Source organism: Semicossyphus pulcher, unplaced genomic scaffold (genome assembly GCF_022749685.1).
Source record: "Semicossyphus pulcher isolate SPU_LCO1_2020_fin unplaced genomic scaffold, fSemPul1.0.p SCAF_10, whole genome shotgun sequence".
Classification (NCBI taxonomy): Eukaryota; Metazoa; Chordata; class Actinopteri; order Labriformes; family Labridae; genus Semicossyphus; species Semicossyphus pulcher.
Window position 1 is genome coordinate 14,087,925 of NW_027211604.1, and position 18,801 is coordinate 14,106,725.

General features: G+C 42.5%; 2 protein-coding genes across 5 annotated transcripts; one reads left to right on the plus strand and one right to left on the minus strand.

Annotated features, from left to right (window-relative positions):
• Positions 1-993: 993 nt before the first annotated feature.
• On the plus strand, positions 994-15,248 carry supt20 (SPT20 homolog, SAGA complex component). Of its 4 annotated transcripts, none has more exons than XM_069674461.1 (24): positions 994-1,078; positions 1,556-1,651; positions 1,847-1,882; positions 2,028-2,153; positions 2,928-3,063; positions 3,156-3,259; positions 3,557-3,673; positions 3,794-3,847; positions 4,020-4,159; positions 4,322-4,478; positions 4,619-4,675; positions 4,800-4,877; positions 6,546-6,715; positions 6,808-6,840; positions 6,924-7,035; positions 7,318-7,423; positions 7,918-8,073; positions 8,565-8,877; positions 8,959-9,071; positions 10,422-10,477; positions 10,815-10,925; positions 12,342-12,432; positions 13,055-13,143; positions 14,301-15,248. In XM_069674461.1, the coding sequence occupies exons 2-24, from the start codon at positions 1,649-1,651 to the stop codon at positions 14,445-14,447; spliced, it is 2,505 nt and encodes an 834-aa protein (XP_069530562.1). In that variant the 5' UTR covers positions 994-1,078; positions 1,556-1,648; the 3' UTR covers positions 14,448-15,248. The 4 variants fall into 4 exon arrangements, with proteins under 4 accessions (XP_069530562.1, XP_069530572.1, XP_069530581.1 ...); XM_069674471.1 differs by having other exon boundaries at positions 2,928-3,054; XM_069674480.1 differs by lacking the exon at positions 13,055-13,143.
• exosc8 (exosome component 8) lies at positions 15,248-18,745 on the minus strand. Its single transcript, XM_069674501.1, has 11 exons — positions 18,715-18,745; positions 18,212-18,248; positions 18,007-18,070; positions 17,832-17,905; positions 17,688-17,733; positions 17,409-17,514; positions 17,253-17,298; positions 17,079-17,175; positions 16,842-16,962; positions 16,633-16,739; positions 15,248-15,457 (listed from the first exon to the last, which is right to left on the minus strand). Exons 1-11 carry the CDS (start codon positions 18,729-18,731, stop codon positions 15,339-15,341), a joined length of 834 nt encoding a protein of 277 aa, XP_069530602.1. The 5' UTR covers positions 18,732-18,745; the 3' UTR covers positions 15,248-15,338.
• Between the last annotated feature and the right edge of the window lie 56 nt (positions 18,746-18,801).

Genomic DNA, 18,801 nt, shown 5'->3' on the forward strand with positions numbered 1-18,801 from the left:
TCAACAGAGTGGTTGTAAGAAAATATGCAGTATAGTATAAAGACACATTCATATTCTTGTGCGTTGCTTTTCCTCAGCCTTGCTCCCTTTTGTTCTGTGTGATCAAAAGTGTCAGAATATTTAAACTTTTTTAAAAGAACTTAAGTTGCATTAATGTGTTTAGAATTAAACTTTTACTCTGCAATTGCCTTGGGTTAAAAATGGACCTCATAAGCTCCCCTCACAGTGCTCTCTGTGTAATGGCTACTTGTTTTTCTGGAAGAGCCCCCAGTAATATGGTAATATGAGTAGGCATATAGATGTTATATTAGGAATATGCAAATAGGCGCAAAGCTTATAGATAAAGATCCTGAAACTATTTTGACACACACACACAGGCACACACAGGGCCACATGACTCACCCTTGTCTTCTCAGCTGATATTGTTACTTTAGTGGTGCAAATTATCATCGTTGTCAAAGCTGACAGTATCAAACTACCTTTCTCTGCCATTCTTGTGCAACTAAATTGCTAGCTTTAGCTCTTGGAAGACTCCGCTCATGCGCAATGAGTGCACAGACGTGGTCGCAGGTAGGTAAGTAAATAGGCAGGTAAAAAGATGTATTAAAGCCCTTTCTTTTTTTTAATGGGCATTCAATTATTTTCAGCCTGAAAATAAAGAGTTTAAAAAATATATCATTAAAGGTATCCAAAAATTAATTGCCGTTTGTTTTGTTTTTTTAAATGAAGAAAAAAATGACTTAAATTCAGGAACAGTTGATGGTCAAAATCACTTAAAAAATACAGTAGGAATATCCATATAATCCCTGAGAAAGCAGCAAACTCGCATCTTGAAATGATAGTGTTAGCGAGGTTGTCTCAGATTATCATTAAGTGTGCATCAAGCATCAATTGTTGTAAAGTAAAGCTCTTACATTGACTCCGCCCACCGCTGCCCAAACCGGAAGTTTAGCTGTTGTTGTCACACTGGAAGAAAATGGCTGCTGCTCCGACTTTTTTTCAATGAAGACACTGATATTTCAATTTCATTTCGTTTTCTCGCGTTGGAGCTTCAGTCGACCGCTATGCAACCTTGAAGGCAAGTCCATCCTGCTCGTTGAGATTGACGTCGCTTTATCGGTTTGTGTCTCTGATGACGTGACATCATTAGCGTGGCTAGTAACTTACAGCTCACCCACTAGGAAACGGGCTAGCATGCTAACGTTAGCCATGTTAGCCTCAACGGTCAGGCATCAGCGAGCTTGTTGCTATTGAGCCACTCTCTTCACTGGGCGCACACTCATTAGAGTGCACCAACCCCAGTTACACAGTTTTCTCGACTCTGGTGCAGACTGTGCATTTATTTACTTTGCTATAGCATTAATACTGTGAGCAAATGATGAAACAACTTAGATTAAACAGTTTTCGCTCATCAGTCATCTTAGCTGTTTGTGTGTGGCACCTGATTTAGGAACAGCCTGGGTATTTGTTGTACTATTATAAAAACCTGATAGACACACAAAGTGTATCTTAATTTTCTATCATCTGCGGTTGTGTGTGCTGTGTTGGTGTGCAGGGTGTGAATGGTCACTCTAGGAAGGTGACAGTGTGGGGCAGAAAGGACAGCATCGTCTACCGTCACTCGCCTTGAAGCTGGCGGTGGACCACAATGGTAAGTTTCATCTCTTTCAGATCATGTGTCTCTATATATTCAGTAGACTTGCACAGGCGGGTTTTATGCCATTTATTGCAGCCAAACAAAAACCTCCACTGGGATTTGCACAACTTATTTTATTCTTTTATTCTACACCACTTTGAGAGTTCCCATTGTGACTGATTTGTTTCATTTTCCTCTTGTTCCCCAAAGCAACAAGTTTTGGAATATGCATTGGATCGAGCCGAGGTAAAAGCCACTATTTCAGTCTTGTATGCTTGTGGAAAGAGAAATGAACTGCCTGTACTCCCATGTATCTTTGTGCGGCAATTACATGCACTGTGCACTGTGGATGACATTGATTCATTGTGTTTGTTTTGTATCTGTTTTTTAGTACATTGTTGAAAGTGCTCGACAACGGCCAGCCAAAAGAAGAATATCATCCGGTGGCAGGAAGAGTTTATATCAGAAGCTCTATGAGCTGTACATGGAGGAATGTGAGAAAGAGCCAGAGTTAAAGGTTTGTTTTGTGCATCTTGACTCTCAGTTATGACCATGTAGTTATGGGCCGGCAGGAAGACCTTGTTCATTACAATCTCATGGAAATGAGTCGGAAACCTGTGAGACTTTGGGCGATAAACTGTTCATAATTACTAATCATGCATTTGCAGCGTATCAGTAAATTGCGAGATGGAAGTGTTTCAGGTATACGAATGGAAGAGTGGCACGGCAGTATTTTGCCACATCACATTTTTTCAATGTGTTTTCTGCTAATTGGTTGAGAACAGAGTGTCAAAGTTAGCTCCTGTTTTCTTTTACTGTATTTTAACTTCAATAGACAACTGAATGTATCTAAGTAATCCCAGCTTGTATTTTTTTTTCATCATACATTGTAAAAAAAATTAGAATATCAAGTTCACATCCACAAAAGTCCTCACCTTGCTTTGTGTAGTTACAGCTTACCCCTGCCTTGCTGCTTCATCCCCCCTCTGCCTTTTCACGGCTATGAAGTATTTTCTTTATGTTGGATATAATGAAAAATAAGTCAATAACATTATTTCTAAGTAATTATATCTGCTGTTTAATAATGGCATGTATTACATTCTATAACACAAACCATGACATTCCTCTGTTGAGTTTTCTTGAAGAAAAACATTAAATTACTACTTAACAGCTTTACTCACGGTAAATGTGGAAGGAAAACATGATAGCTTACTTTTCCCACAGGGAGTTGGCATGGTTTGAATCGTGTGAGATCTGACATGGGTTTTTTGTTTGTTTGTTCTCTTTGAAGAATCTGAGGAGAAATGTGAATCTACTGGAGAAGCTTGTGTCTCAGGAGTCCGTTTCATGTCTGGTGGTCAACCTGTACCCTGGGAACGAAGGCTATTCTCTAATGCTCAGGGGCAAAAATGGGTCTGGTAAGAAAGGTCAATTAAGCCAAAACCATCGAGTCATGTTTTTAAGATCCGCTTACTGTAATTTTATCATCCGTAACATTCATGTTTGTGTTACTTTCCAGATTCGGAAACAATCCGTCTGCCATATGAAGAAGGAGAACTGCTGGAGTACCTAGATGCTGAGGAGTTGCCTCCTATTCTCGTGGATCTGTTGGAGAAATCACAGGTGTGTGTGCTAGTAAGGTATATGCATGTAAAATGTGCATAAAACTAAAATGTTCAAATGCATGTGTTTAAATTATTTATTTGATTTAACGTGTTTGATTGCACCACCAGTAAATTTACCTTTAAATTACTTGAATTTGAAGTTACAGTAATGCAGCTATTGTGAAGCATTGGCTTCTGACATGTTTCATTTTATGTCTTATATGTATAAAGAGACGAGGGCTCACTTCTTGCTTAGAAATCTCCCTTTTTTTTTACCATCTGTTGGTTAAAATTTGCAACGTCCCATGTGTTTTAGGTGAACATCTTCCACTGTGGCTGTGTAATAGTGGAGGTGAGAGACTACAGGCAGTCTGGTAATACAAAGATGCCCACCTATCAGAGCAGACACATCCTGCTGCGGCCAACCATGCAGGTAAGTCAACCAATAAAAAGGATAACTACTAAAACTAAACTAAGTACTATCTGAGCTGGTATGATTTTACATGTTTGGGATTTAACAAGTTATTTAACATGTTATGGGTTTGTCCTGCAGACTCTAATCTGTGATGTCCATGCCATGACCAGTGACCACCACAAGTGGACACAGGTACATTTTTCCTGATTACTATCTAAAACAATGAACCCTGCTTCATCTGACAACTCACTGTGTAAATGTGCCCATGGTCCCATGAATTCAAATGCCCTAGTAAATAAACAATTACTTGACCAATCTGTTCAGCAATCCTGCCTTGTTTTTAATCTCTTCTTCTTTGCTTCAGGATGACAAACTACAGCTGGAGAGTCAGTTGATTTTGGCCACAGCTGAACCTCTGTGCCTGGATCCCTCCATATCTGTCACCTGTACAGCCAACCGCCTGCTCTACAACAAACAGAAAATGAACACTCGGCCCATGAAACGGTACTGAAAACAGTCACACGCTCTCTGGGGTTGGCAGTCAGCTCACTTTCAAATCAATCATACCAGGGAAAACCCACATTTATGGAAAACAACGACATGAAAGCTTAAAATCATTCAATCCTTGATCATTTTAAGAAACATTCCTGTTTATTTGTATCTCAGGTGTTTCAAGAGGCACTCTCGCGCTGCGCTGAACAGGCAGCAGGAGCTGTCCCATCTGCCTATGCCTCCACAGCTACAACTCTACGACTACCTACAGAGGAGGAAAGAGAGGAAACCTGCTCCTGTCATAGACCTGAAGATCTCAAAGATCGGAAACGTAAGTAGTGAACATGCCCATGATTTGACCAGCCTGTTTAAACCGTACATAAAAGCAGCTCTCTCACTTGTTTTGCTCATATCTATTTCCCTTTGTCGCTGCTGCTATCATCCTCGCTTCTCCGATGTCATCACTTGCAGTGTGTCGACATGTGGAAGCAGAACAACTGCCAATTAACTGTACCGAAGGAAATTGATGTAAGTAGCACGACAAATCTCCATAGCACTGACAGAAACAACACTTAAAAAGTACTCGACGCAGTCCTTCAGTTATAATGTAAGTCGTAACAAACCGGATGGATTTGTTTGTTTGTTGCTTTAGGTGGAGAAGTACGCCGTGGTTGAGAAATCTCTGCAGTTGGAGGACTCTCAGCCCACTACTGTGATCTGGCCTGCTGAGGTAAGTGTGACAGCATGATAAACACTCTCTGTGGGTACAGATCGATGGTGGCTGTTTTCTATTAATATTAAGCAGAGAGTTGTTGCATTTGCTTGTGTAATGCTTCCTAGGGAACAATATTCATGGGACTTTGTTGCCTCCCTGTATTGTGCAGAAATACCAAACAGCCTCTTGGGTTTGTACTGCTTTTGTTTAGTGTCAACAGTGATTTAATACATGATCCTGTGACAAAGTGGTGCTCAATCTTTAACAGATTCCTTCTTGAAGAACCACAAAACTGCAGACTTTGGTAAACGTGGAAATGTTCTACATTAAAACAAAATACCTCTGCTGTTCAGAAAAATAAAACGGACCATGTTTGACTTTAGTTGAACCATGTCAGGGATTTTTTTCTGTCCTTAAAAGGTGCTTGACTCTTCTTCACTTATTTCGAACTTAATTCAGCCAGAACTAATGTCAGTGAGAGTAAGGATCATGTTTTCTTGCTTCTGGAGCCCTAAAACAGGCAATGCTGCTCACGAGCGAGGTTGGTTGCTAAAGCATCTGGGTTTGTAACTACAAATTAAACAATAGTTCAAGTAGCTCAATGTGGTTGCAGCATACCCCGGCCTCTCTGTTCCCTTCCTGCTTTGCCTTTTCTCATCTCGTTTCAAAAGATTTTCTTTGTTAGATAAAGTCCGAAAACATTCATGGAAACCAAGTCAGCTGTATTTAGAAGAAGAAGACATACTTTATTAATCCCCGAGGGTAAATTCAATTTCTTTTCTCTGTTTTTACAAACATGCTACACACAAAGGCCCGAAATACACACATGCACAAACAGGACCCAGTGGACATGTACTAATGGAGAGATGTTGAAGTGAGTGGGCATGGACATGCACCCTGAGCAGTTGGGGATTGGCCCAATCCCAATCTCCATCCTAAAGCCTAAGCACTGAACACTCACGGACTTTATTGGCATCAGGCGTCCAGTGCGTGAGTCCGTGAGTCCTTAGGGTCTGAGAACTGCATAAAAATGACGAATGGGACGCACTATCATGGCATCACACGTTGCCTGGAAACCAGATGGGCCATTAAATTTAATAAGTAAAAAAGCTGACCTGCAGCGTGTATTTGTGTGTTTTACAGTGTTTATTTTAAGATAAGATAAGATAAGCTGTATTTAACTACTATCACAAGTCAGAAAGGCATTGATGTTAATCATTTGCGAATATTTAATTGTTGTATCTGTAGTCATCCATCTTTTCTTTGTTTGTTCAGCCATAGTAGATTACTTTTTACTCGCAACACTTGCATAGACCGGAAATGCAGCCGCTTAGCTCCGCCTACCCTCTCTGGCAGACCAACCACTGCTGGCTGATGGAAAACGCGTCACTAACTGGGCGCCGCTTGTGATTATTTCCGCGAATGTCGCCACCCAGTCTGTAATAGTACTATATACTGCAAATTCAAAGGCTTCTTCAGTGGGCCATAGGCTCAATTACTATTGTGTTGCCTCATTTGGCGATAGATAGTGACTTAACACTTCATGAAAGTCTTTTGCTCAGGAACTAAGGGATGCTTAGACTTGTTTAGTTGCCAGCCTGTCAAACATGTTGGCTCCACTGAGCTTTATTCTGCATGTCATACAAACCTCATCAGCTGACTCTGTCCACTTTGTTAACACAGGAAGTTGTAGACGACTACACCTTTGAGTGTGAGGTGGGTGGCCAAGCCCAGAGGACCAAGGTGTCAATCTTCCAGTCCATGGGAGACCCGCGGGTGTATGGAAAGATCTACTGCGCTAAAGAAACAAAAGCAGAGGAGGACAGCAACGACCTCAAGCTCATACATCCCCCGTAAGGACACACTCAGACAAACTCAGCGTACATGACTGGATTTGAAAAGCCACTTTGAATTTACTCGTCTTCTTCTCTTTTGTCTCATTCAGGTTTCTCATAGGCTCAAAGATCGACGCAGACCGGTGAGTCTTCCTGTTTGCTTTTATGATGAGCTAATGCTGTCAAACACACATGGAATACATTGTGTGTTATGTCTGTTTTATAGGTTTCTTACTCAGTACAAAGGAGTGTATGAGAGAGACGTGAAGTGTCACGTGAAGATGTCCCATAACTCAGGCAGCGTGGGGCAGGGGCCTCCCTCCCCCAGCAAAGATGAGGTAAGGAAAAGTTGCTCCAGGTTTCTGGAATTCCCTCAAACCTCTGGAAATGACACCTCACATTTGTTGCATCTGATTGGGTTCATGTGGGGGCTTTATCGTAGCTTTACTGAGATTTTTACTGTTGAGTTTTCCTAAATAAGTTCATTGTTTTAATAAAAACATTTCATTTTTTAAGCGTATTGATCCTAATAAGCACTCAACTTGTCATTGTTGTTTAATGTTTCAAATTACTGTTTGGACACGATGGAGCTCACAAACTGGTTTCAATGTCCTCTGCAGGGCGATGGTATTTCTTCACTGGTCCAGACGTCTGTTTTGGGGAAAGGGGTGAAGCATCGGCCCCCTCCCATCAAACTGCCTTCGGGAACAGGCAGCAGCTCCTCAGGTACGTCTGACGAACATGTGGTGGCCCGACACCTTTCTTGTGGACTTCGTTGAAGGGTGTTCTGGAAATTGTCAAAAATCAAAAGCCAAAGTAGACAAGACATGTCGGTGGAAAAAGAGTGCAACCGAACGTTTAATGGCGTCTCCTAGACTCCATCAAACATCATAGTTTGATTAACTCTAATAGCACAGAAATGTGCTGGTTGGATTTTTCCTTTTATGGTTAGCATGAGGGCTGTGGGGTGATTCTGAGGTCAGGTGTTGCAAGGGAAGGACTGACCCTGCAATACACCGGGTCATGCAAGGGTGAAGCCCCGTGACAAAGCATATTTTCCCCTCGTCTTGTCTTTGTTGTTTCAGTTAGGGTCATGCACAAGATGCACAAATTCTTACTAAGTGTACAGTATACAGTGATAAGGTCGTGAAGTGGTGTTCTGTGTAAAATAGTCCCTTAAACATCTGCGATAGATCAAATCTCTACTCTGTTTTCATCAGGTAATCCATATAGTTCACAAACCACCAGTGGTCTACTCAAGTGTCCTACGCCCCCTCCAGCCAAAAGCCAGTCTCTGAACAGGAAGCACTCCATGGAGCTGAGCCAGGTGGGCCTGCTGTCGCCTGCCTCCCTCTCCCCGATGGGCTCCACGCAGAGTGAGTACAGCTGAGTCTGACTAACTGACTGGGCTCCTTGCTTTCATCAGGCACAGTCGTGAGAAGGAGTCGGGATGGAACATGTTACATCAGCTCCTCCCGAGCCGCACGAGTTTTCCGTATCTGGAATGTATTTTTGATAAATTGTGATAAATGAATTTGACATCGGTCCACAAAAAAAGCAGAGAACTACAGGGACGTATCTTGAACTTGACATGCAAATGGAATTTCACTCAATACAAAGCCTTTTCCCTGAAGTATTATGCATTCTGACAAAAACCAGCTGCTATGCAAATTAGGTTTTGACTTACAGAGGGTCCCAAAGTGTATAAGAATCGACTTTTTATCTGTTATTTAGGGAGATAACCTTCCTTTGGGTCCGAGCCTAAAAAAATCAAACCTCTCAACAACTCCTGAATTGACGGCTTGGTTGAAGCTCCTCTTTTGAGTACTCCTCTCTTTCTGTTTCGACCTCCCTTTTCCCCCTCTAGGATCAGGGACCCCCAAGCCATCCACCCCCACACCCACCAACACGCCGTGCTCGACCCCGCACCCCGCCGACTCCCTCTCCGCTCCCCTCTCTTTGACCCCGACCCCCTCGGACCCTCCCATGCTTCAGAGCCAGACGCAGCCCACCCTCCTCACGCCCTTCGCCCAGCAGCAACTCGCTCTAAGCCAGCCCTTGCCCGTCATGACCATCCCCCTGCCCACCATGGGAACGTCCATCACCACGGGAACCACCTCGTCGCAGGTCATGGCTAACCCGGCGGGGCTCAATTTCATCAACGTGGTCAGCTCTGTCTGGTAAGAACATAGTCCCTTGTCTCACAGTGTCTCTTGCTGGTCACTGCCAGTCTCTCTGACAGTCGTGTTATGTGTGTGCAGCAGCCCTCAGACCCTGATGAGCGGCTCCAACCCCATGCTGGGTCCGGGCCTTAACCTGAGCGGGATCCTGCCACCTGGAGGGTTGATGCCCACCATGCAATCTGCACAGACTGGTAGCTATTTCAATGCCATGTTCCTTTTTGTATATAATTCTACAATGTCATGACCAGTTAGTCTAGCCTGCAGACAAGCACGATCCAGGGTAGCAGGGTGGTGGTTAGCCTCCAAATGAACTCCCCATGCTCTTTTGCATTTAACCTACTGACATGTCCTTGAGCATTATTGTGAACTCTAGCTGCAGGAATGCCGACCCTGTCTTGCAACCTCATAGTAGACAGAAGAAACACCTTTTTTTAACAAACAACATCCAACAGCACAATCAGCAGTTGACCAGAGAGAATTGAGGATTTACTGTTTTTCGTGAAGGAATTTTGAGCGATTGATTCCTGGAGCTGCTAAGCTTTTTGTTCAAACAAGTGGATTTATACGTAAGAGTGTGTCAGAGTCTTTCTTTAGCTTGCCCTGTGTAAGATCCTCTGTGTCAGACTGCCTTTAGCCCCTCAACTTATTTTGTTATATAAAGGGGGAAAGTGAGAGAAACTTTGGATGAGGCAACTTAAGAAAAATCAGAATTGGCAAAGGGTTTTACACGGGTGGATTTCCACATAAAAGGAATTTGTCTTTTAGTGCATCACAATGAATATAATCATAAAAACAATGGAAACAAAGTTATAGGGACGGGCATTTTAAGCAAAACTACTATTCAATATTCACTGAGAACTATGAGAGTATTATTGGAGGGGGGGTCCAACTATGCACAGTGTGCATAGATTTACAATATGCTACTTTTACCAAGTTTGCACTTGACCTCTTTTAAGTTCATCTCTTCTTAGGAGTTCCAAACTCAACTCTTTGACGGCTGCTGAAGTCTCTGCATTTTTCTTCCGGTTCTGAATCTCATAGCGCCACACCCGCTTTACCGGCACCTGGCACTCGTGCTTTCTTCCTCTTTTGTTATTTAGTGGCGGTTGGCAAAAAGCTCTCAGATGCGCAACAGCCAGCGTCTGGTGGTAGAACCGCATTACAACCAGGTGCCGGTAAAATCAATGGGAAAATATGTTTTTAAGATGAGAGGATAGTGGAAATAACTTTTCACTTTTTTTAATTAAATTATGACCATTCAAAATTCATGACCCATCCATACAAAGTTAACAGAAGTACTCCCACTGTCAAGAACTGTAAATGTAATTTAAAGAGCCTCCTTCCTTGGCTGCATCAGGAGTCACAGGTGTAATAAAAGAGATATACAGAAATTAAGTAAATGCAAACCAAGATATTGACGTTGAACATTAACAGTGTGATTTAAAAGAGTGGAATGAAAGAAGTGTAGTTGGTCTCAGATAGAGTTCATATTGTCTCTTTGCTGTCCTGTCTGGTGATCATAACTCTGATATGTGTTGCAGGGAGTCGATTTGGTCTGAACAGCAGTGCGGGGTTGAGACCACTGAACGTACTGCAGGTATGACTGTTGTTAATCGCATGCACTGATCCCGATCCTGCACCTGTGTTGCAACACCTGGAATAATGATAAGCTGTGTATTAAACCTGCACAGCTCAATTTCCTCACACACCTGATTGTACATGTAGCTAAAACCCCTCCCCGTGTATATGAATCTCTGATAGTGGTAGTGGTGTAGTTACCCTGTGTTGTTTGATTGCTTGTTAATTCTCCTGCGTTCCTCTCCTCTTATCCCTTCATTCCTCTCCCTCTGCCTGTCCTCCCTCCTTCATCCTCATCTCCCTGTCTGTTATTTCCCCCATGTTTTGTGTGTGTGTGTTTTTGTGTTACCCTCCAGATCCCCACTGGTCCTCTCATCTTTAACCCTCTGCAGCAGCAGCAGCTGTCTCAGTTCTCGCCACAGCAGAGTCAGTCAGCCACCTCCAGCCCTCAGCAGCAGGGGGAGACGGTGAGTCGTTAAGTCACGTCTACACACACAAACACGTATTCCTTTATTCAGTATTTGGCTCAGCAACAACTGATTGGGTAGATTAAAACTGAGATATAATAATTTAAGTTTGATATAGTTTATTTTGGACAGATTTATAATGTCCACGTTTCCACATTATTAAAGCTCCTGTGAGAAACCTTCTGTTGTGTTGTTTTAGCCACCCCCTGGGGACAACGCCGTACCTCTTATCTCTTTGCTGATTTTGTCCTGTTCATGCTTAAGTGGTGGTTTTTAACTAAAACTCTCATCCTGCTTACTTTAACAGTCACATGTATCACTCACTTTAGATTAGGGATAGACCGATTATCGGCCGGGCCGATTATCCCTTTTATTTTCTTAATAGCCTTTTTTTTTTTTTTTTTTTTTTTTTTTTTAAATTCGACGGCCGATAAGAGATCAATTTAAAACTGGGTTATTTTGGCTCTGATGCATATGCTTAAAGGCATTTAAACAAAGTTAAGTGTTGGAGTTTGTATTATTCAAAATTTTGACGCCAATATTTTCACTTTTACTGCAAATGAATATCGGCTTCAAATATCGGTTATCGGCCTCCTTGACTACTAATAATCGGTATCGGTATCGGCCCTGAAAAAACCATATCGGTCTATCTCTACTTTAGATGTCTGCCCTGTACAATGTAAACAAAGGCAGCATGCAGTTAATCGCTTCATCTGACACCTACCCCCCACCAGCAGTTTCAGGCATTAAAAATAACTATATAGAAATAATCAATATTGTCGCTGATGGTCTGGTTTGCTTTTGTAGCTCATACAGAGTCATCAGAAATTATTTCAGTCTGTTTCATAACCAGCGAAAAACTCCTCACAGGAGCTTTAAGTAGTGTTTTGAAGCACAAAGTTCAGGATTTAGGAGCGAGAAGTGACCATCAGAACAACAGGCTGGATACGCATCGCTACTTCTCTATTGTTATTGACAGGTTCCCGTGGCAGCGACTTGTCAATAACAGCTTTAAAGCATTCCCTACTTATTCACCGATAATAATGCTGCATTGAAGAGATCTTCGTTTAGGACCGTAAAGTCCTAAAGGTTGAAGAAGTAGGGTCATTTTTCTTTTCTGCTTCCAAGCAATCAGACTTCTCTTTGCAACCAGTGCAGTCGCCTCCTGCTGGCAATTATTGAGACTGCAGGTTGAAGGCACTGGCTTCCCTTTTGAAACCAAAGGTTATTCTTTATATATATAATATTCTTTATGGTTTAAACAAATCAACAAGGAACAAGGAAGAAAATCCCATCAGTGCAGCACTACCTCTCATCTTGCAATTTGACATTTCTGCAGGCTTTTTAGTTTAAGGCTTTTGTGATGGCAGTCACAGTGTATGTGATGATCTCACATAACTTTGGCTTTCTTTGCAGGGTGACCAGGGCTCAGATCAAAGTTTAGGAAACCAGCAGACAGCGGTCATCAACCTGGGAGTGGGAAGCTTCATGTCTCCACAGGCGGCAGGTATGATCCCAGGCAAACAGATGCACATTTAACCCACACAGATGTCTCTTTGTTGACACCATGCCACCAACTAGTACTCATAACATACGATTAACTAATGTGTTCATTATTGTAATGACTGTACATTAGGACTCTGTAACCACATGATCATTTAACTGTAGTTAGCCATTATTCCTCTCAATGGAGCATGTAACAACTGACAGGAGAGACTCAACTTCCCCTTCTTCTCTGCTACATTCTCTCTTTTTATTTTCCCTCTGTTGTTTTTTTGCCCCTACCCTTATTTCTTACCCCCTGAACTCCTGCCTTCCTTTCCTCCTTCTGTACCTGCTCGATCACTCCTTTCTCACGCTCACCCCATTCATCCTGTTTGCACATAATCTGTCCTTTCACATGCACTTTCTGCAACACTCCCTCCTTCTGTCTTCTCTGTCCTTCACTTGCTCTCCTTGTGTCGGGTTATGCATCACTCCATCTCCCCCCTCCAACTCATTTTTCGCCTGTATGTGCACTTTCTCTCTTCATACTTTGCTCCCTTCCTTCCTTCCTTCTCCTGCTCCTCTCCCTCCTCCCGTCACACCCCTCCCTCTGGGGCTCCCTCTCTCCCCTCCTACCCCCTTAGTGCTGTCCCAGTTGGGCTGTGGGCTGGACGGGTCTGGGCCCCAGCTGCCTTCTCCAAGGCTTCAGCAGCAGCACCAGCCACAGATCCAAGTAATACAGCAACTTTAACATCTTTATACACATATGTACATGTTTGTAGGACACTGAGACTAGACTCATCAGCCAGAACTCCATGCCTTTCTTTAGCAGGCAGGTTTTTGTTGTGTTACACTTTAAAGCATCAGGGAATTAGGTCAGTTCTGCTCTGTATTAAGGGCTACATAAGACAAGCATTTCTTTTCACTTGTTTTGAAGTATTTTCATCAGACCTGGTCAGAAAGGATTTAAAATGCACAATGAAGAACAACATCCTTGTAGGCCTAATTAAAGCCTGAATTTTCACCCTTTCTTTTATAATTCTGCTTTTAATGAACAATATTAAAACTGGAGGAGTATTTTTTCCTCTAACGAGTAAGGGCTGAATCATCCCAGGTCTGATTTTCATCCAGGAGTCTTTATTTTTTCTCTGTTGTTGATCCACACATTTCATTCCATCTTGTGTTGTATGTTTGGTCAATATGTTGTTTGACAGCAGTCCCAGTTCTCCCAGCAAACCAGCACACACACACAGAGCTTCTGGCGCTTTCCAATGGCAGCAACTAACAGCGTGTTGAACTGGGAGGCATGTTCTTTAGTGGCAGGATCTTAAACATAGTGGGGAACATGCTGTGGTGATGTTGCTGACTGCAGGTTATACATGACAAGCTGTTACACTGTAAGCATGAAGCATAAGGTGTTTGTTTTTTTTGCCCAGTTGAAGTTGCTGACTTACTCCGAGCAGAGAGCACGGTTGCAAAGCTGCATGTCTGTTCTTGCCGGGATCACAGCCAATTATTTGTGTCTGCAGAACGCCACTGGTGCTGCTTGACTGTATCCTGCCTCACTCCCCAACACACGCCCCCCCCAACCTGCCTCCAAACTCTGTCTCTTTCTCCTTCTCCCTCCCCCTCCGCAACCCATTAACCACTCTTCTGTGTTTCTCCGCACACTCCTCCTGTTTGTCGTACCAGGCTTTAGATCAGCTTCACTAACACATGCCACTGATACACGCTCTAAGATTGACTCCGGTTTCAGTCCGAGAATCGGCTCAGCGTTACTGCCAGTGGATGTTTTTTGTAACCGTACACACATCTTAGATCCACTGACAAACACCTGCATTATTTTGTTTGTAGTAACTTTGTTTCTCGTCTTTCTTCTACACCGGACAGTTGCAATTCTTGCAGCACCAAATGCAGCAGCAGCAAATGGCTATGGGAGCAGCAGCTCCTCAGGGGGGAGCGCCACGGCAACATACCGCCAGCCAACCAAGAAGTAAGCGGAAGAGGAGCATGCCACAGCCGCTCCCCAAGTCATGACAGACTTAAAATCACACTAAAGAAAAAAAAAAAACCTTTCCCCAGCTACACAAGGACGTGAATGATCCATACTGTGCTCTTTGTCTGCCTCACTGTGGAGCCTGCAGAGAAGAAACAAACTTTTTTTTGTCCTTTCTGTGTGTCTTTTTCTAGCTGACAAATTTGTATGTAATGGTTGTCAGAGGTTTTGGACAACCAAAGCTGTGTCTACTTAAGAGGATATGGGTTTTTTTTAGAGAAGGGAGCCCTACTCCTAAAGAACCGTTGTGATATTTTTTGAGAAGAAACAGAAAAAGAAGGTTCTAGTAGGTAGTGGGCTTTCATACTTACAAATCGCCCCTTCAGGAAGACTTCTCTCTACGGGGGCCCTGTGGACTGAGAGGATCGTGAATGCACAGTCTCCTTGCGAGTCTGTCTGATCTTCCCGTCTCTGCTCGGTTGACCCCGGTAGAAACTGCCCTTTAAGCACGGAACCCAGCTGAGCGTCTCGACACCAAATCCTCCACATAACCATTACATGTGAAAATGCAAAATCTGATCTCGGAGCAGTGCCTGGGGGGCAGCTCTCTACCTCTCAGTCTGATGGAAGTTTTTCTTCTGTCAGCCATCTCGGCACAGGGCTCGACCGGGGGGGGGACTCAAGATCAACATGCAAGACGGTGTACCTGCTTTTGTACAGCACATTTTGAAAAGGCATTTCCTTTTAATGAGTTCAGGAGCCATGAGAGTATTCTTACGAGACATCAAATGAGTGTGTGTGAGACATTTCTGGACACTGAGAAATAATTTTTTAAGCAGTCTTTGTCAGCAGTTTTATTGTTATTAAAAAAAAGAATATATATTGACAGTGGAAAATACAGCTTTTAGATAAAAAGCATCGTCTGAGGCTCTTTATTGTGGTGTCTTCACACTGATTAGGACTTTGTCAATCATTTTCTCGATCTCTCTTTGTCGCACTGTAGCTCTGTTGATACACTCCTGCAGCTTCTCTCCCGACAGCGACGTCCCTCCTGAACCAAAGAGAAAGTATTTGATTATTTTCAGTTACATTCTTAATTATTTGATTTAATGTAGTAATATGTCTGTGTGTCTATTCCACTGTGAAACGCCAAAATAGCTAAGAACAAAAATCCCCTCTAAACTGAGTTGCTCAATGAATAAGTCGCACTGCTTTTAATGTGCAAGTGAAGCAGGACTTTAACTTCTTCTGCTTTGTGTTTGCCATTTGCTTCATATAATTCACTACAATAGTGCCATTAACCTTTGACATCAAGAGGCAGCACTGGGAATCTACTCTAAAAGTTTGTCAATACCTTTAATTAATTGAGTGCAGATCAAATCCGACTTAAAGTACTCAGCCAGTTTAACTTGTATTGGCTGATATTTAACTTCATAATAAGCCTTGAGTTTTTTTTTAGTTTAAAGCCCCCCTCCAGTGAAAATCCAGTGTTTAACCTTGTGAACATCTCCATGTGGTGTTCTTCATGTGCTACAAGACATATCAGGAACAACATAAGCAGTCATCTCCATGGCTGGGCCTGTCTGCTTTTAAACTGCAGTGTACCAAGGACAGGCTGAACAACACGTTTTCAGATTGGCAGGTTTGAGACGTCACAAACCTAAGGAGCCAATCCTGTTAATGGACAAGGTGATGCTATGCACATCATTATGTGTAACCTATGGCAACCACTTCCGTGATGCACGAGCCAGCTGTAACCGTCGTAATTTTTGCAGACTCGCTACTGACTACTAACATTGCTACTACTTACAACATTTCAATCTAGCTAAGTTTCAACAAGTTGCCACTAAACGATGGCAGAGACGTGTTTTGTTTCTGCAACGGTGGGGGCGGTTGGAAGTTTGCATAGTGGGCGGGGCCTATGCAGATTCAGGAATTTTGAATGAGGGAGAAGGAGGAGACGCCTTGGGAGGATTTTTACAAGGTAATTAAACATATTTTGCAGAAAACAACATATCAGACACTATTTATTATTTCAAGCATGCATTTTATATGCTCTAATTCATGACTGGAGCTGGTCTTTAACTCTAAAAATACCACTTAAATAGTCACTTATTTTAGAAATTGAACCCAGTAAAACCTTCAAGGTCTTCTTCATCCCTGCATACTTGACAAGACAGAGTTGGTAATGAGTTTGCACAGAGTACACGCTGCACAGGGACTGACCTGGTTTGTGTACAGCGCAGAGTCTTTCTTTCTCATCGATTACCACAGTGAGCTGAGCTGTCGACAGAGTCTCCTCCTCACTTGTGGGATCTACGATCAGTATGGAGCTGCACAGAGAGCAGGCCAGGATTACAAAAGATGAACATCACACTCTAAAAACAGAATTTATTTTTATCCTGTCTAGAAAAACAAAAAAATCCTGCACTTACTCATCGAAGACACAAAAAGAGGCACCGACTGGATGTTTATGAACCTGCAGCCCACGTCTCTTCTCCAAATTCACCTCTGGCGTACACGTCTCTGTGTTAATGGTGACTTCTGGAAGTTGTGCTGTGAAGAGAAGAGAAACATTAACATATTAATGAACAAGCTATGGATAAGGAATATGTCCACTAAAGGTGGGTAGTTTAATAGTTAAACACTTAAAAGGTTTATACAGCACATACTGTTCTTGAGGGCAGCCAGCAGGGCGATTATACAAGCATCCAAAATGTTCCCGTCGTAGTCGAGACACATCAGGTCACAGTAGAGCACCCAGCACAGCTACAACCAGAAGCAGCACAGTCAGGACCACTGACCCAACATTAACAAACAGCACCAGTGTGGGATTGTTGACTTACCTTTCCTCTGTCAATGCACAAGTCCTCTGTCTCTATCACTTCAGAGCTGCAACACCCATTAAAACAAAAAGTTAAAGGAGCAGTAGAAGCATTAAGACAGTGAGGGCGCGTATGATGCCATGACAGCTAAGAAATGGGTATCAAAGTCTGTCACACCTTTCGATGACATCAGCGATGAACTGACTGGCAGCCTGAGCTTGTTCTCCAGGAGGACCCGGCCGAAACCGAGAGGAACACAGAGGCGGCAGGTCCACGTTGGGCACTAACGGGAACAAGAAGAGAACTGCAGTTAGTATATGTTTGGTTATTTAGATCCTCATTTTTCCTGGGGTTCTTTTAAATAAAACAATCATTGTGACAAAATAAAATAGTACTTACATAAAACTAACAATTACTAAATAAACCTACGCCTTCATTGTTCTGTACTGTACTTACCAATGTAACCTTTCCCTGGAGCCTCCACTGTAGGGTTTGTTAGCTCCTGGAGATAAAAAAAAAAACACACCAAAAAATTAATGTTCATTTGGTTCAGATGAATAGAAATACATTTTTTAAACTGCAGTGTTCCTAATCTTTTACCGCTTTGATCCCACAGATGACTGTGGTGTTTCCAACCTTCACCAGGGCTGAGCCGTCTGCTGTGGATATGGACCCTGAACAGAACAGACAGAGAAAATAATCCCAAGTAGACATGAGAAAAAGAAAGTGTTGCATAAATCATATAAAGTAGATAAGGGTCTGTGCTGTGCCTCACCTATGTTCACTGTTGTGGTTCTAAATTCTGCCAACTCCCGTCCATCAGGTCGACAGTTTTCTTTCTGTAAAGGTTTAAATGTTGAGTTAATAACATACCTGCTGACACTGACATGAGTAAAATAAAACAAAAAGGAAATCAAAGCCAGTCACTCAGCAGAATACGTTTATACAAACTATGGGCTGGATATGGTTTTGTCACTGACCAGAAAACTTCTGTGGTACTCCAGAGGCTCAGCAGTCCTGGAAGTTTGCGAGGAAGGACGAAAGAAGCGAAGAGAGCAGTTATTAGATTAACGTTACAGAGCTTCAAAGAGTCATTAATACATTTATCAGTAGTGACAGATCTGCTTAATCCTCTGTCATTCACAGTTCGTGGAGTAGCGGATAACAATTAGAAACACGTTATCAGATCAAAGAACAGAGGACAGGAAGAAATTCTTCATAAATCTGGCTAATGACTGCCTTTGTCGTGTATCAGCCAACAATTTAATAGACGTATGTACTAAGTAATGTTTTATATATTAACAACATCAGGACACAACTCTGTAACATATCTGAATGAAACGCGCAGTTAAATATTTTACGCGGATACTTTATTTTTTACTAAAAGCAGATCTAAACATGCGCAAGATATACGTTTATTTCAATTAGGAAAACAAAACAGAAGAAAAGTATTATTTTCGGTGTACGGTCTAATCAGTCTTACTTGAAACCAGCCGCCATGATGTTTTGATTGACCACGTGGGTTTGTTGTACGTACTACGGTAGCCGGTAGGAGGAGGCTAGCCAGGCC

Bases quoted from the DNA above. Each gene is read 5' to 3' on its own strand.
- supt20 (XM_069674461.1), top strand. The intron at 2,154-2,927 runs GTTTGTTTTGTG...TTCTCTTTGAAG, and splicing joins AGAAAGAGCCAGAGTTAAAG to AATCTGAGGAGAAATGTGAA. The intron at 3,064-3,155 runs GTCAATTAAGCC...GTTACTTTCCAG, and splicing joins AAATGGGTCTGGTAAGAAAG to ATTCGGAAACAATCCGTCTG.
- exosc8 (XM_069674501.1), bottom strand. The intron at 17,515-17,687 runs GTAAGTACAGTA...TGTTCCCGTTAG, and splicing joins TCCAGGGAAAGGTTACATTG to TGCCCAACGTGGACCTGCCG. The intron at 17,299-17,408 runs GTGTGACAGACT...TGGGTGTTGCAG, and splicing joins ATCGCTGATGTCATCGAAAG to CTCTGAAGTGATAGAGACAG.